This window comes from Cynoglossus semilaevis, chromosome 19 (genome assembly GCF_000523025.1).
Source record: "Cynoglossus semilaevis isolate Cse_v1.0 chromosome 19, Cse_v1.0, whole genome shotgun sequence".
NCBI classification, from domain to species: Eukaryota; Metazoa; Chordata; class Actinopteri; order Pleuronectiformes; family Cynoglossidae; genus Cynoglossus; species Cynoglossus semilaevis.
Window position 1 is genome coordinate 7,233,812 of NC_024325.1, and position 18,816 is coordinate 7,252,627.

General features: G+C 38.3%; 1 protein-coding gene across 12 annotated transcripts in view; it reads left to right on the top strand.

Annotated features, from left to right (window-relative positions):
• The window catches only part of ntm (neurotrimin), a 284,308-nt gene that overhangs the window by 185,286 nt on the left and 80,206 nt on the right, over positions 1–18,816 (top strand). For 3 of the 12 annotated variants that reach the window (XM_025065445.1, XM_025065444.1, XM_025065451.1), the window contains exon 2: positions 18,000–18,090. In XM_025065445.1, the coding sequence (XP_024921213.1) occupies positions 18,000–18,090 (91 nt within the window). The other 9 variants (XM_008332621.3, XM_017041796.2, XM_008332622.3 and 6 more) reach the window with 6 other exon arrangements.

An 18,816-nucleotide genomic window follows, 5' to 3' on the forward strand; every position in this document is an offset into this window, starting at 1 on the left:
GCAATATTGCAACGGTCACATTTAACAGTAGCCCCCTCTTTCCCCTCAGTCCCAGAACTTATTGATAATGTTGAAGTCCCTTATTTGTCTCACAAAGGGAGAATTCAGAGTCTTTGCAACACACATAAGCTGCCACAGGAGGTGCCATGTGGTTCCCTTGGAGCTCAAATCCAGGACTATCTGCGTAAGGCGGGCATGATAACCACTACAATATAGAGCCACTACATTGTAACTTTGTCAACTTTTAAATTTGAGTCTGAAGGTCAGCATCAAGGAGTTAGCTAAGATTTAGCCATTTTACTTGTACCTTCATTTGTATTACCTGTAACTGTTACTAGGACAGGTACATGTCCATAGTATAATATTTTATGGCTCTATCAACTCTAGTCTATCGACTCTATTGACTTTTATTTTTGTTCAGTCAATTGTCCCTTGTGTTATCCTAAAGACTTTAGGAAAAATACCTTCATGTTCTCGCTTTTGTCTTGACTGCTGCTACATTTTAGGCCCAAACTCTCTATGGATACGGTTTTAATGTATGTAAAGACTCTGTAACCAACAGGCTGAATATGTGCATCACCATTATATAAATAACCATGATGCATTGACAACAACATGAGCTGGGAGCTGGTTAAATGTTTAATATAGACCGCTTTTAGTTTGTCTCAGAATTCCCAGAGTGAAGTAAAGACACTTTTATTGTGGAATCGACTGGGCGTCTATATTTGACCTCCACATGTTATTGCTCAGGGACCAGGAGACGCTGGCGGTCTTAGATGCTTATTTCCAGATTGTATCTGTTTGACCGGTTGAGGAATCAATGTTTTTACAAGGCTTCTGGTGTACAGTTATTGAAACACTGAGGAATAATTCTCCCGTAAGCACATGATGGATCAAAGACCAAGGACAGCTCAGTGCAGCAATTAAAAAAAAAAAAATGGTGCAAAGAGCTGATCCCTGAATTACAGCCGCAGCAGAGCAGTGTCCCCTATGCACCCTTTCAGGTGGAAGGGTGAGAAATAAGTGTGTGGGTGAGGTGTGGGGGGCAGAGAGGATGCTGGTAAATCAAAAGGGTCTGGTGTGTGGATTTCCTAAACCAAACAAGTTGTTCCAAGCTGTATGTAATTCACCCCGCAGATGATGGGTTTTACAGCCTTTTCATCTGTATTCTATCCAGGGGGGATCTGTAAATCTGTCAAGGAGAGAGTCAATTCCATTCCCCCTGCTGTAATCTCATTTGCCTCTGGTGCCAATGGTGCATCAAATGTCGTCGGTGGCTCCTGTGGTTGGGTGCAGTGCCTGCATGAATGTCTGCCTGCCACGCAGTCAAGTCTGGAAGTAAATCCCACCTGTCCCACACGAGGCGCTTCATCAACCACAAAAAAAAAAAAAAAAAAAAAAAACAGAACATTATCCTAGAATGTTTTAAAGGGCTAATGGAATCCTTATCTTTATTTTTCACTGACGGAATTGGATTATATGCTGTAGTGGATACACACACAGAAACACACACACAGTCTAAATTATCAGCTCTACGCATAGCTCTCCTTTAAAGTCTCTGGTTGTTTTTAAGATGTTCTTGTTCTGATGCCCCTGTTTTTACAGCCTCCGTGATAACAGGGTGGAACGGCAGGAATCAATTAAACATTCTATCACGTGATGTGAGCCATTTATTGTAGAGAGTGGAGGCAAACAGTATCTAGTTCATGTATGTTAGAAATTTTTTCCTACATAAATGAAACATATTACAATATTTTGTAAAACAGGTTTTAAACAATTCACTTGGCTCAATATAAGAAGACCGATCTATATCCTGGCACATATAGAACGAATTTTAAACCATTGCTATGCTTTTCTGCATTTGAAGTATATTTCACAACGGCAGCAGCATATACGTGACAGGGTTGGTTTACCTGGCAAGTTATGAAAATGTGGAACTTGAATGCAGCTGGTAATCATGGTATTATTGTATATGAAGGGATCACCATGAGCCCAAGGCAAGTAATCATATGTTGTGATTAGGTTACTTGTGTGTGTAATGTAAGCCAACAGATAATTTTGCAGCCATGCGGGTCATGTTACAACTGTTTTCATTTTGTTCCTGTGTCTGAGCAGCACAGCAGGAGTTGCGTTGACACATGTGGAAATAATGACACAGGTTAGTTTCCCATTAGGCCCATGTTAACATAGGCTTTGTACTATATACAGCATTCATATACATGTGTATGTGTGCAGATATTGCATATATATATATATATATATATATTCATTTATAAACAACCTTGATATAAATAAATGTATAGTATCAAGGGTGTATATATGTATATATGTTTGTAAATAAAATAGATAGATAGATAGATAGATAGATAGATAGAAAAAAATCATATTTCAGCAGTACTATTATTTATTTCTTCACCCTATGAGAAAAGAGAAAATTCAGATAGGTCAAAATGTTGCACTTCCTGCACACAGATAAGGGCAGAGACAGTACAGTGTGTGGAAACAGAGGGACAGTGTGGGTGCATGAAGCAGTAGAATTTAAAACAGTGAAGTTTTCTCTTCAGGTGCTATATAAATGAAAAAAAAAATCTTTCTCCACAGCCACATATTCTGCTGAAGGAGAAATGGCATCACTGCCCCATTCAAGTCTTTGGAAAAATATCTTTAAAAAGCTCCCATTTAATGACTTACACCAAATCACCTGATGGTGGCAGTAAAATATGGGCAAATAAATTGCATCACTTCACTAAGCGTCTGACCCCCTCTGGTAGGACTGCATCATTTCCAGGATGTGATGCGTTGACTTGTTAAGGGAGTAATTTAAGATGTGAAGGTGGAGAGGTGTAAGAGTTGAATGGTGTTGATTACTTGTCTTGGTTTTTCTTTTCAAAGAAATGTCATTTGTTGTAGACTATGTTCTTTCACACTGATGATGTGTGAACACCTTGGGACGCCACACGTACAGCGCAGATAAATTTAGACCAGATCAAATATGACTGAATGAGATTTTTCTAAGGGGACAGGAAACACTCGGGCCCTGGAGTCCAACCCTGCTGTAGTTACATTTGTGGTTTCAGTAAATCAAATTAAAACGTCTTTGTTCACATCTGCAGTATTATAGTGTATTTTATTCGTATTTATACACGGTTACTTGTGAGTAGTACTGCAGCATTTATAACACAGTAAATGAAATACTATATATTTTACAATGAAAATGAAGTGTATCTGATTCATTTGTTCCGATTTAATTAGTTTAACAACATAATTTGACATCTTAACATATTAAGAAGTCAAAGATAATGATTTGAAATCATCTGGTTGTAATGCTGAATATACATCGGCTTTACTTAACACACACTACTGTATGTGAGGTCGTTAAAATTCAGGCACGAGCTTCGGCTCACGTCGGTATTTCACAGCAGTGCAGTGCCATCAGCAGGACCTGGTCCTTCCTTTAATCAATGATGTCTCCTTTGAAGAGAAATGCCACTAGACCAGACGTTGCCTTTTCTCTTGTTTTGCCTCCATTAATAACATCTGGTGGCAGTAAAACTGCACTTTCAGGAAGTGAATCTAAATGTCATCAAGGCTGAAGGTTATTGTCAAAAAAGTTACTTAAAAAAAAGCAGCAAGTTGAAATCTAATAAGCTGAGTCTATTTTCAGTGAATTTAAAATAGCATTGCTGTGCTCATGTGTGAATATTGCTATTTGTCTTCGCTTTTTCTCAATATGGTATAGTGTTTTCCCCTTTTAAACAGGAAATTAACAGAACATTTTATTTTATTTTTATTTCAGTCTCAAAAAGACTGTGAATGTGACTTTTTTGTCAATTATATTAAGCTGCACTGCAGTTTATGACCTGAATTTACTTGAAGATGAAAAATTTCTTTCCTCTTTTTAAGCCCTCAGACTTGATAGTGACCCCTGTAGCTCCCATTCTTTATTAGCAAGGATTGAACTTCAGCTAGTCAATATAAATTAATGAACAGTCTGATGTCAAAGGTTGGATTATGTAAACCTGTAAGGTTTCATATGGAAGCTGCTCATCAACGTATGCTACTATGTATTTTCTTGTATTTTTATGTATTATATACTAAAATATAACTGAGGCTGCAGAGATGGTACATTTGATGTATATTTATACGTAGAGGAAAAAAAAATAAGGTCGCTGTTTCAGGAATGAAGGATGAGTCTTGTTCAAATATCATTTTTCTCCTACTCTACAGCTGACCCTTTGTCCTTGCTTGGTTTTTGCTGAGTTCCTAGAAACCCTGAATTATAGGAGTTCAAGATTAATGCAGTACTCAGGTCAGTCCAGGCTCAGTTCTCAATCATTTTGGATTAAACGTGTCAGACTGATTAAAAAATGTATTATAATGTTGAAATTTCATACAAAACTCATTTTTAAATTTCAACTTTCCTACAAGAGCTTGTCTTTTTTCTTTTCTGGCATCTATAGCCACCTTGGGAGCTTTTTCTGTCCCTTTTACTCCATGGCTGCATAATAGTTGACCTGAAAACACTTGAGACAGAGGAGTTGGACGTTGTCTAATTTAAAACATTTGTAGACGTGCACAAAAATGAGCTCTCGTGGATTAAGAGAAGCTCCTGCAGGACTGTCATAGTGTTCTCTTTTAACTGCTACTGTAGAAGAATATATGCTCAAAAATTGATTAAAAGCCTTTGTGATTCAAAACCAATTAAATCTTCTGGGCTACTTTGAACAACCCTGCTGAAGTAGTAACTGCATTGACTGCACACTAAAAAGTTATTGGCACTGTTAACAGGCTAAGGGGATCCAGGGAACTCTGGCCCCTGTTTTAGCTGAAGCTCTCACTCTCCCACTGCTGTGACAGGCTTCAACAAATAAAACTTGGTCTGACTTTGGCTTTTAATCTCATTGACCCCTTTGCTGTAGCACAAGACACAGGTACCACAGCAGCTGTATCATCTTTAGATAAGAGAAAGGCAGTGATGGACAACCCAGAAGTGTCCTGGTTTTGTGTACGTGGCCTCTGTCTGAGTGCGATGATGGATAGGTGTGGGTTTGGGACAAGCGGTGCAGAGACACCTTTTTTTATCATCCTTTTCCTGGATTTTTCATTTGACATCTCTGTTGACTTTTGCATCAGGTACACACCGATATTTGCATTGCACGAAGAAACACAGCCTATATTAGAATTCTTTGTCCAGTTGTCGACAAAAATGTCTGTGCCGACTGTTCAAGATGGATAAGCAGACCTAGTTCAAGGGGATGTGCTGGCAGTGGAGGAGAATCAGATATGTTTGTTGTGTTGAGCTCCAATGTTACAAAAAAAATTAAGTTTGAAAAAGTCACAGAAATTGTATTATGGAACCCATATCTACATTCTCCACAAGTGCTAGCTGCACGGCCGTGTCTTACATTAATATGCAACAGTTTAAATTGCAATCTCATGCACCCAAGAAGACTGTGTGCGTCTGTGCAGTGTGTGTAGCTAATATCTAAATGCTGGGGTCAACTATTCTTGTTTTGTTTTTTGATGGCATGTTGCATTCAGGGCTCATAATTTCTTCTACAACTACTGAACGTACCAGGCTCACTAATGGTGTGTGGCTGCAGCAGATAAACAGCCAAATACATCATGTGGGAAGAAAGCGTTATTAGAACACAGCACTGTGTACTGTGCAACGGTGAAAACTACACTGTAAACAATTACTGCAGCAGTTTGTTATCAGCTGCAGCAACAATTGCTATAGAATAGTGATGTTCTGCCTGAACGGAACTGAACTGAAGGTAGCTCCATCCAACCATGGGTGCCTTGCAGGAAGCTGTAACACACTTCTTTTTTATAGATCCTCCCTTTTTATATGATTATAGGATTTTTGTTTGTTTTGTGGTGGTCAGTACTTAGTTTGTTTACATTCATTAATTTAATTAATTTTAATTAATTAATTAATTATTGCAGAATAATAACAGAACTTTTTGTTTGTCAGTAGTTCTGTGTAATTAATTTAATATTTCCCCTGTAGGTTAAAGTAGTAACCAGTGACTCTTAAATTTTAAGACATTTCAACAACATTAGTGGTTAGCATTTCTCTTTAACACAAGGTAATTACTGTATTACATTTGCTGTTCTGAAGCTAAATGTGCAAATAAGTTGGAAAAGACTTTTCCTTCTGCACGCTAAAACATTATTAGGACACAGTTTTTAAAGTGCATTCACAGGGAAATAAAATAGAATATATATAGTTTTTGACCACAGTCAATGAACTCCAATTATTTTCCTTAAAAAAACGAAGAGTAAGAGTGTGGTTTTGTTAACAAAAAAATTATAACCACATTATAATTAAAGGTGTGCTCTCGCCTTCGCTAGGCTAACATTTTAAGCTTTACTAAAAAAAAAAGTGTTTATTAAAGGGGCTTTACTCCAGGGCAGTTGCGTGTGTGTCTGTGTGTGTGTATGAAGGAGTGCTCTTTTAAACAGTTGTTGCATCAGTGTATTTTGGAAAGAAATGCTGAGCTGAATAAACAAACAAGCCCACACCACTGCCATTAATAATTACTGAGCTGCTCCCCTGCTCTCCAGATTATTAAGACATTGAAGATTAAGTGCTTTCTCCATATTGTGCATTTATGTCTCATATTGCTTTGACCTGTGTGATTTAGGGAGTCCACTGAGTGAGGCAGATTTTTCTTCTTTTATTTATTTATTTTCTCTCCTCCCTACCGCTGCTGTGAGAGACCGTGGCTGGTTGTTTACATGGACGTGCTGTAGTGTGATATATGGCCCCCAATCCATTTCCCTTTACCACAGAGCAATGTGAAAGCTACGGATTAAATGAGATGCTTGTGAAAGTGCCGCTGCTGCCTTTGTGGAGAGGAAGGGTGTTGGTGGCAAGATGGAATGTGTTTTTTCCTGGTCAGAAGGCAGGGATGCTGGGGCTCACAGTGCCAGAACCACGAGGCTGCAAAATTGCACTTGACGTTCCTGGTTTTTCAGGCAGGCGTCCATTGTGAGAGGATGATGAGGGTGACTTCAATAGCATCCATTTCTTTATTAGATCGTAATGGTCGCTCTACTCAGTGATATCTAACACCTAATGGCCACTTCAGTATTGATTGCTGAGTCTTTTTTCACTCCCTTCCATCCCACCCCTAGATTTAGATCTTGGCAAATGCTCAGGCTCGGTGAGTGTCAGGGATGACGAGCAGAGCACGGGACTCCAGACGCGACTGTCCTCTGATTCTATGCCAGTTGGAAACCTCTTCCTGACCACAGGCAGCTGTCTTCACAGCCACTCAAAACACCAGCGTTTTCCCCCACAGCTGTTACCACGACTGTCTGTTGACTCTTAATTATTGTTTTTCTCTAAAAGCCCAAACCCTAAGTCAAGTGCTCGCCATCCACTCATCTGTAAATGCTCCAGTTGCTTAGACATGCAATCACTTGCATACAGTAGGGAAATCTCACGCTGGCAATTTTTTTCACAACCAACTCTTACTTCACTCTCTGGAGGTCCAATTATACTGCGAGCTTAATTCCACATGGGAGGAAATGACGGTGATTAATGTGTGAACAATTTATCAGGCGTTGTAAATCACTGACGCTGTCCTGAGGTGTTCCCGCTGTTTGATCACATACAATAGGTCAAGGAGCCCAGCCGACTTCCTTGCCGAGATCCCCACTCCTGTCTGCAAAGTGATATTTCATTAATGCTGGTGACTAAGACCTCATTACCTGAGCTTCCCTTGTGGACAGAGAGAGTCTTAAAGATGGAGGATGGCCATCTGGAAGTCATCAAGAGGGATCACAGTGCAGAGCAGCAGAGATAACGGTTTAACTCGCTGTCCAGAATGCCAGCATGATCCATTTCATGCACATCTGGCCTGTGGCTCAGAATTGCGCTGTGAAGGATATTGCCTGCTGCGGCCGATAGGTTGTTGTAGTGTGATGCTGAATTTGATTTGTTCCTGATATTATCCCAACATCACCTCTGTGCATGTGTTTCTGGCAAGGCAATTTGACAAAAAAAATAAAAAATAAACGTACGTGTTAGAAGACAAGTTCTGTTAAAATATAAGTACTTGCTTACAGTAGCAGAGAACAAGAAACAGTTTTCAAGCAGTGTCTCTCCACTGTACGTCTTCTGTCATACATGTGGCTTCAACACTATTCACTTCTAAGTATGAATTGCCAAGTTTCAATTGAAAAACATTTATTACTAATGTTTTAAATTGTGGCTACGCTTTGTTTTTAGGTTTTAGTCCTTTAATTTTGTGTGCCTTATAATATTCACTCCTGGCCATTGTACCCTCGCTACAAGATCTAAAGCTTCAACCGTTGTCATGGAGATGTCTCAGCAGTCTGTAATTATGGAGCAAGTGCATTGTCAAAGGGGGTAACTGATGAGATCACCCACTAAGGTGATCACTGAAAGATCAGGCTGACCATATGTGTCACTGTGGGCCAGGCACGCTGCATTCATGTGCTGGCATCCCACACATCTCCATGACAACAGCCTTCTGAAAGAACACAAAATATTGTTTTTTCCCAACTACAATAGCCAAGGTCAACAGTTGGTTGTCACTCTCAGTGCCTCTGTTCCCGAACTGGTTTGTTTTGAAAGCCACATCTCAACACAAAGCCAATGCTGCATGCTGAGCATTTTTGTGGATGATAATTGGTGCTGTGACTTGTAGATTGCACCAAATCACAGATGCAAACAACTCCAGATTTGTTTATTGTTTCTTTGCTTTTCTGTTTATTTATCTATCTGCAAGGAAGAGTCACAGTCATCAGAAACATACATTATGCAGATATCAAATATACCCTGGCATACAGGCTTTTTGGAGATGTGTTTTCATGAATTTGTTTACTAAAAGGACAGCACTGTGGAAGAGTGGTTAGAGCCCCTGCCTAACGGTAAAAAAAAATAAAAAATCAACGTACCATGCTTACTGTTTGTTCTATCTGTGTGGTGAGAAATTACCACAGTACTCAGTCAAGACCATTCAGGATTAGGTTATTGGTTCTTTTTTTGACCTTAAGTATTAGAATCAATGTGATTGGTTGTCTTTGTCTGTGACCAATGTGTACCAAACTTTTTGGTCCTTTTCATGGCCCTTAAAATAATTTAACAGTCAGAGAAGGTTTTCCTAATATGCCAAAAACAGTCTGTCAAACAGGCTGAGGATTGGTTGCCAAAATGAGAATTTATTTTCTTGCTCACAGCATGAGACCACGTTCACTCAATTTTGTTGTGTGATTGTAAATATTATAGTTTTAATGTGACTCCAGTCTGCAGCCCTACGGTGACATTAAAGTTGGGGTTAGGTATGACACGACCTTTCAGACCGAGGTGGCATTAGTTAGGTACCCAAATTAGGATAAAATACAGTATTTTAAACTGCCTCAGATGGTTTGAAAAAAAAAATCTTTTTTTTTTTCTTCACACCGCCCTGGTTTTATGTGACCATTCAGGAAGCCTTTGGACACTGGCATTACTGGCATATATGTACATATAGTCCATCTAGTACCTGATGCAAATGTACACACAGATGCTGGAGACGATGGTGATGGTGAGGACAATGACTTCAATGCGGTTGTGTTGATAAATGGCTGTCATGATGTCATTATACTGCTGGTCCAATATTTTTATTGTGATGGCCTTCAGTTCCATATTATTATTTACCATCACCGCTTGATTGACATGTGTGAGATTATTGCCTAATAGTGGTCATTAAAGTGACGCAGATGAAGGGTGAGGCAGTGAGAGAGGATCTGCTGCGGCATCATTACTCACTAAACACTGATGATATTCATCTGTCACTCTTTCTGATTAACACTCATCATGTCACTGTTTCACTCCACCATTCATTCCAATTAGGGACATAAAAGCTTCACTGTTGCCTTCAGGCACTTTAGGAATTGCATCAATGCCTTTGTTAGAGCTGGAAATTGTTTAAACTTACAAAAAAAGTGTTTATCTCATGGTGGAGAAATAGAAGCTGCAGCACAGACGTGTTGTTTTTCTCAGTTTCAAGGAACTCATGCCAAAAAGGTGTCCAAAGTCACTGGACGGCTTTCACTGTGCTCAAGGACAAAGAAGCTTGTTTGTTTACTTCCTTGGTGGTGCTCAGATACAGAGAAATGCACAGCATCAATTATCGTTACAATAACTAATGACAGACTTTTGTGAAAAAAAAATGTGTTCAGTCTTTTTTTCTTACACTAAATATGATAAAATACTTAAATAATAGTTGTCCTTAATATTGTGATTAAAGGTACACACTGCTGAATCAATTATTAAACATTTGCTTTCCTGCATACATTGATGACAAATGGTATTTTCTGCACGGGTAATTTCTTCAAAGACTTAATTATGACTTGTTAAGACTTGGGATCATTCTGGAATTAATTATTAACAGGAGGCAACACATTACATTAGACAGGGCAAAGGTGATATTTTAATAATTTTGTCGTGTATGTATATCTAAATGTCATGAATGAATCTTCAAATATATATTGTAATAGGTAATGGTTTCAAATGCTTGCAAAAAAAAATTTCTAGTTTCTATTGAATCATATGTATGTTTGTTTTTGTTTGTGTTTTTTTATTTTTCATTTTTGCTGCTGACTAAAATAGTAAAACCTTAACAAAAACTGACATTTTATGAAGACAATTAAATCTTACTCTCTTTCTTTAACTTTGTACATAAAAAATAAATAAATAAATAAAATGACCTATGACCTGTTTTGGTAAAGTACTGTCCAAAGATGATAAAGTATTAGGTATTAGCACAGTGGTTTTATTAGTATAAATATTTGTACATTTTAGATTTTCAGCACTCCACCTCCTAATGTAACTGCTATTTAGGTTTAGAGACAAGTATAAGAATACATTTCAGTTCCAAACTTTTTTTGTTCTTTTCAAAATATAAAATAATAATTTTAACAGCTTGCTGGAGCTCCAGGAGGGAAATATTTAATTTTAATTTTCACTTTATTACACTATATACACACCTGCTGTATGAAGACTGCACCCAAAAATAGAATATACCAGTATTATACTGCAATCTGGGCGCAGAAGTTCTAAAGCTTCAGAATTCATCTCTCCTTAACTCACACACTTTATATGCAAGAAAAGAAAAAGAAACCCTGTCAATGCTCAAATCTCTCCAGTGTGCCCACCAGGGGAGCTAGAGCCATACCAGCATGATGACCAAATATGTATTCACAATTGTAATAGCTCTTAATCTAATTTTGAGTGTACACGAATGTACATTTACCATAAACTACATCTCCCATAATGCACGCTAATTTTTTTGACCTGAAGCCATATTCAACAACCTAGCTACTCTTAATTGGATCCATTTAGCCTAAATGGCAAGTTTTGGGAAAGAAAACCCGAAAACACCATGTAGGAGATCAGACTATTGTTCCCCTGCTGTAAGGCAGGAGCACTATCCAATTTACCACTATGTGTACCTGTTTTTTAAAAAATAGATTTATAAATCTAGCATCCAGCGATCTAAATGGTGGTATTGATTGACATAGGCAATTAGCATGGGGAACATTAACTGTCACCACATGAGGCTTTTACCAAACTTATCTGTTGAGTAAATTTTTGCTAAGGTGACATGTGGACCTCTGCAGGGCTACGGTATTGGCAGTGTTTGTGTGGAGATTTAGTGCTAAGCCTGAGTTGCAGTGCTCTGATGTGATGTGCCAGGAGATGCGCAGCAGCCTGAAGGCTCGTTCTTCTGGATGGTGACATCTCATTCTCTTCCTTTCAAGATCTGGACTATAAAGTAGCTGTGATGCTGTCATGCCTGAAGCACTCCCACTTCCTCAGTCTCATAACACACCAGTATGATGCTAAAAGGGTGGATTTTGATGTGTGCTTTAAATATCACTGCCACATTTGATTTATTTGCATGTGCAATGGAGTAAAAGGTACACAAAGCAATATTATTTTGAATAGTCTCCTGCTGGGCAGCAGTGTTTTTAAGAAGATTACATCCATTCATGAATACATGTTGTCATATTCAGGTCATTCTGATGGGTTTGGACATTTTTTTGGCCAAGCTGTGTTTGTTGAGGGTAGAAAAAGTTGGCCAGGCATTAAGACTGAAACTCATCATGATTCTCCTTTTGTTACCCAGTCCATTGAGGACTTTTGTATTTCCATTTAATTCTGGAAAAACAAAAGAAGATTAATATCATAACAAAAAACAAGCGTGATGAATATGTAGAATTATACAGTATACCCAAGAGGAATACTGCAACTATACAAATGCGGCTGCAGTAATTTATACCTGTATGGCTTCATTACCTCCGTCTACACTCGGACATGCTATGGACGTATATAACAATATATTGGTTTCTGAAAATTCCCAGTGAGTGTTGGATTTAAATGTGTTGGAGCAGTGGTGATAGTGGTGATTTCAGACTTTACTGTTTCATGACTTATTTTCTTCAGCAAGGTAGTTTAATTCACATGGTATGTAATGAGTGGGATGAGGCAGAGGAGGGTCTGCAAGGCTGCTGACATTCATAGAGCCTACAGTAATTAGGCAAAAAGCAAGCAAGCATGAATTTTTTAGAGGTGCAGCATCTCCACCACTGTGCAATTTTATTTCTCCTCCAGGCATTGTAAGTATGGATCAATATTGTAAACACCACCTCCATGGTAATGGAGTTCAGGTCCTATGAGTCTGATGATAAAGAACAGGCTCTGATTTTAAAGATGTAAAATTGTTTCACATTCTCTCCGTAAACTTGGGAAGATCTCTACTGTGGGTTTGTTAGCGCCACGCATTAAACGGACAATGAAGACAAACTTTTCTGCAAAGCATTTGTCTACACTAACACAATAAAAAATCCCAAAAGAAAATAAAATCACAATTATCTGTGGTCCATTAGTCTCAATCTTTGTACCATAATACCTTTTTTTTGCTATAACTTAAAAGTAAGCGTTTTAACCAGCCATCTTCAACAGTGGCTCCATGCCCCTATTTATAAATACACAAAATGTCATTTAATGACATATGTGTGATATGCTGTATATAATATCTTGCATACTTGTAAAAAAAATCAGTTCCATTATGTGTGGTTCCACAGGACCATCTAGTCACAACAGCTGTGGAGTTTCATATCTTCATAAAAACCTTTGCTTCTTTAGACTTATTTTACTCTCCTGCAACTTTTAATTAATTGTGTAAACCAACACAATAAAATACCATAAAAACAATTTAATATTTTTTGATATAAAGGTTATATGATATATTTTCAACACCAAATGTGCATGATATCAATTTATGATCAATTAGCCATAACTACCCTGGTGTGAAGTGGTAGAAGAGCTTTAGGCAGGGACCAAACCACAAAGTATTTTCATCCCTACCATCGTTTCCCGAAGTGGAGACTATATGATAGAATATTAACCAAAGAGATTCCAATAAATACTATCTCTGCTTGGACAAAAATTCTGCTTCTGATTTTTCATCCATTCAGAGATGTGACATTATTTCTAGGAAAATGTAGCTTAATGATTGTTCCTGCAGCTCCTTCAGACATTATGTTTACATTTAATTGTGAGATGCCACTTGTGAGCAGGCTGGTCACTTAATGACTCATCCATCCAATGTTAGTGTTCAGACTATCCAGTGAATCATAAATGGATTTTTGCAGTATAGTGGCAGTGAAGCTATTTTATTAACACTGTTCAGCTCAGTCTCTTGGAAAGTGTGTTCATCTTATCTGGAGCACACTGCATACTGCAGCTGTTTACTCTTTACACTCCACTGGTGTTTTCTCGTCAATAACAATGTATGTAGTGAAGGTTCATATTTGAATTGTCCATCTTTATAAAAATGGTCTGCTGCTGGGTGTGAGTGCTGTCATGACTACAATATTGTTTTACTTGGTGTCGTAGACTTTGTGTGTCAGAAAAATCTCTAAGGTAGCTACAGTACTTTGGAGGTTTACTTTGTCTTTCAGGAGTCTAGCCACGTTATTTTTACATCTACTTAAAGTATGCAACTTCTTTTAAAAACATAAAACCTTTTTTAACACTTGTACCCATGGACACTGTATTCACCCAAATTTGAACCCAGATTTAGATTTTAGAGTTGATCACATTTATAATTTTGTGCAATTAATCATCATAATAAATTTTGCATTTTAACGCATGGGCAGAATGACATGGACAGATGTTTAATAATTTTTCCATCCATTCACATCTTGCTACTATAACACACAGTCAATACACACATTATTTGTGCATAATGTGTTAAAAAATAAAATGTTCTTGTTTCACCTCAAGCTTATAATACCATCTGAATTACATACTGACCAGTATGTGTCTGTGGAGGCGTCAACTTCAGGACATGAGCTAAATTGCCACATGGATTACAAGGGCCTGTAGACAGATTCATTATGTTTCGTTTTGATACACAATAATGAATAAATCTTAAAAATTAAACTTCAGAGACACGCTGTTTGGGATTCAACTTTTTATACAGGGACTTTAATAGGTAATGAGAACAGAGATACTTAGTGGCAGTCTACTCTGATCTCCTGGTGTGTGGAAGAGGGTGGCATGAGCTAACCTGTTGCTACGACTTGTACTGATTATCTTGAAACAGCTGGTGAAGACATGATTCTGTAGTTCATGCTCAAAATAGTCATCCATCCACAGTATGTTTTAATGCTATCTCCACATACTGTAACTTTAACTGTCTACTACACATCCATTTCAATCTCTTCTACAAAACCTTAACCAAACCAAACCCTTGTCAGGTTAATTGCACCTCTGTTCACATGCACTGTAAATAATGGACATGATATTGTTTATGATACTTTTTCATCTGTGACATGGAGCCACATGATATATATATACCTGGCATCTTGGCAGTTTTTCTGTTTTTCTATTCACAAGTTGTCAAAGTGTTAAAGTTAATGAATTATATTTCCGCAGATTTCATTCCTGGTTGCGGGGTCTTGTATAGCTGTTGAACCTTACTGTTTTAACATGACCAGGGTTGTCAACAACACAACAAGGATGTCAGAGAAACTAATATTTACTGCCACACTGTTCCTTGCAGGACATTAATGACATCCCAGTTCTTTCCAAGTCAAGTTGACCAGTAGTTTAACGTCATCACATTGACAGAGGTGGTAGGTTCTAGGAGGTTCAATCAGCTCTGAGTGTGATGATCGCATCTCAAGTGGCTTTTTTTTTTTTACACATGGCTTAGTGACAGTTCCATCCAATAAGACTGCACAGGGATTCTCTGCTCAGGTAGCTGCTCCAGTATTACATAAGATGTTGATGATGATGAGCAGCTTGATGTACTCCTGTGTAAGTTTCCCTTCGGAGCCAAACAACATTCTAACTAATTTTTTAAAGCGGTGGTTGTTGGCAATTATTAGTGAAGCAATTATATTTTTTAGCTATTTCTCATATATCAATAGCTATTTCTCAATATGATGTCTTTCATTTTAAGATTGTACAATTGAACTTTTTGTATTTCAGAAAATCCCAACTTTTATAACCGCAAAGGTGACATTTAGTGAAGTTTACCTTGGTGGGCGCCAAACAAAAAACTTTTAACAAGAGCTTTTAATTTTTTTTCCCCATTTTTTGTACTTTTTAGGTATTATTTGTTCAAGTGTTATCTTAACCATTTGACATAGTGATAAAGGAAAAGGTCCTAGCACTAAAAGAGGAGAGAATAAAAGAGACCAAATTATCCAAAATTAATATTTAAGCTAACCAGTGCAGCACTTCCTGTCTGGGCTGCATCTCCTGACACATCAAAAGGACTTATTTTAAAACGTATTTTTTGCAGAATACCTCATTGTGTATTCAATACTCCCTATCCTTTCGCGATAGTTGCGTTCCAAGACCCATCGCGAAAAGGGAAAATCCGCGAAGTAGATGCAAAGTAGTTTTTATATTATTTACGTATATATTTACAGTTTACGAATCCTCCCTAGACTGTATTATTATCGCCCACATAATTACATGCACAGTAGAGTTGTATAATTGAAATATAAGACATACATATTACGTAACTAAATTGAATACACATTGTGGGGGCGCGGCGGAAGAGAGCGCTCAGCTGCAGGAGGGAGAGCACGGAAGTGGCGACGCAGGTGCAGCCACGGCCGCAGGTGAGCACAATTAGAGTAATTAAGCCTCTTCCTTAATAATAGAAGCCAGGACCAAGGAGTGAAGAGAGTTAACTGAGTAGTGCATAGACGGGCCATATATGAAAGCACAGGGGCGCACATTATTGTTAAGAAAAAATAAAGGCTGTTAAAGGCAGTGTCAGCGTCTCCGTTTGGGTTTAGTAACAGAAGCCTGAGAAGATGACCAGAGTGTTTAGGAGGCGTCGTTAAATTAGGGTAAACTTTCACCAAACACAAGAGAACAAACTTTACAGCAGCGCGTTATTTAGCTGCGCAAAGCAAAGTGACAAGGGAAGATGCTGAGAGATGCTACGATGCACGAGCTAATCAGGGTGAGGAACAGAAGAGCATCAATGCTGTGTTCGATCTCTAGGTAAACAGAGCTACCAGCGATGTACTTTAGTTTATTTTTGCTATATTTTTACTGTTTACTTTTTTTAGTTTAGAAATGTTTTTGTTATCACTAAATTATAAATACAAATATTGGAAATTAAATATTTACCGGAAAATACTGCAATACAGCGAGATTGGAATAAAAAAAATCTGCATTGTACTGAGGGAGCTAAATGGGAATGAGCGGGACCACTGTATTTGATTAAATAACTTTCAAGCCTTATTATCACAAGTGCCTGGGTTAATTTGAATGAAAATAGTCTATATACTTTATATAGGATGCTTTCTAGGTTAACCATTGGTCTATATTTTGGTTTAACAAGAAAAGAAATTCTTATCTTCATTGAGGCGTTCCCATTTCTGAATAGATGATGAACAACACCATCACCCACTATTAGTTCAAATTTTCTTCCTGCCGTGTCTGAGCAGTTTAGACGTGAAAGTACCATCTAACAATGATTGTCAAACTTATACGCAACTACAAGTCTATGGCACATAGAACACAACCACTTCCTGTTTCTGATATGAGTCATATGTCATTTTGCTGTTGCATGACATGCAGGCTTGTCAGAAGAATGGTCTCATAAACAGGCTGTGGAAGAAGAAGAGCTGAATTTAATACATTAATATTAGTAAAAAAAAATACATATGCACTGATTGACTTGATGAAAGACTTATTTGTTACATTGTATTTATATATGACATAAATATATTTTACATGTATTTCTACAATGTATTTACTTATTATATTTGTTGCAGTTTCTTAAGGTTTTTATAATGATCTCCTGTATTTTTTTATTTTAAATCTACGCATTTTTTATTTATTTTATATTAATCAACATTTTCCAAATTTCTTTTGATTCAATTTATAGGTGCTACTAAAAAAGTCCATGCCAACAAAAACGATCTATATATCTGGGCAGTGCAGAATGGGATTCTACGAGATCAGGGGCGGGGGCTATTTGGCCCAGGGCTCCAAAGAGGCTAGGAGCGTCACTGCACTCAACTTTGTGAGGAAAGAGAGACGCTGGGTTCTGCAGTAACAGTACTCAGGGACAGTTTTCTCTTGTCCGTTTTTGACTGTTGAGGTTTAATAAAATAAAGTGTGGCTTGGCTTGTTGTTGATAATTCTGTCACAGTGCAGACAGATCTGGTCTCTGGGCACGCGTCGTCAGTCCCTGACCACACGGTGTGGATTAGGACTAATGTTGTGCATCTGAATAATCCCCTGTGGAGCTCTGTTGTATGTTTGTGTGCGCGCGTCTCCTAACGCGGCGGACAGTTGCGGACTCTACGTCTTGCTGTGCGGTTCATTCCGTGCACGTCTGTGAAGCAGGATACGATGTCTGTCCGGGGACACCTGGTGGCTTTTTACAGATGCGTCCTGCTCATGTCTCTGAGGATTCTGCTTCTTGTGCCTGCAGGGTTGCCGGTCCGCAGTCAAGTGGATTCTCAGTCCGATAACAAAGTGATGGACAACATCACCGTGCGTCAGGGGGAGACGGTCTTTCTCAGGTAAGCATTCATTTCCGTCACTCTTTCTCCTTCATGCTTCCTTTCCTCATTGCTGCGTTCGGATGTTGTACCCAAAGTTGAGCATCGACTACTGTAGGTTGCTTCTGAAGCTGCGCCTGTGCTATTTAGTGAGGGGAGACGGAGAAAGACGGGCGCCAAGTGTTCGTGTCTGTTTAATTATGATGCTATCGTGAAAGACAGGGGGCAAGGAGAGGAAGGTGAAGGATAAGGAGGAGGAGGAGGGTCGAGGGAGGATTAGTCTGTGGAAAAGAGTCAGTTGAGGAGCGACACTTCTGCTAATCTGCAGCAGCTGTTGACCACACACTTGGCACTTTTAAGTGTTTTCTAATGGTTCAGAACTGAAGGATCGTTCACTGGATAGACAGAAGAAAAGAGGAGAGGAATGGGAGCATCTGCAAGGAGGGATGCACATTCATTTTATCCATCACTGTAGCAGCCTTATAAGTGTTTTAAAGAATTGTAGTCAACAGAAGGTCATTCTCAGCAAAATTAGTATTAATAATAACAACAATAATAATGATAAGAATAAAACTTATTAGTGTTATTACAATTATTATTAAGTAAACATTGAGGTAAGATCGATAGACTGCAGGTGTTCCCCTGTGGTTATGGATACATGGCACAGGACAGTTCCACCTAGTGCAGCGTCCCAGAATATGGGCCGTTAAATTCAAAAATAAATACCCCAGATTCCCTAGGGTGACA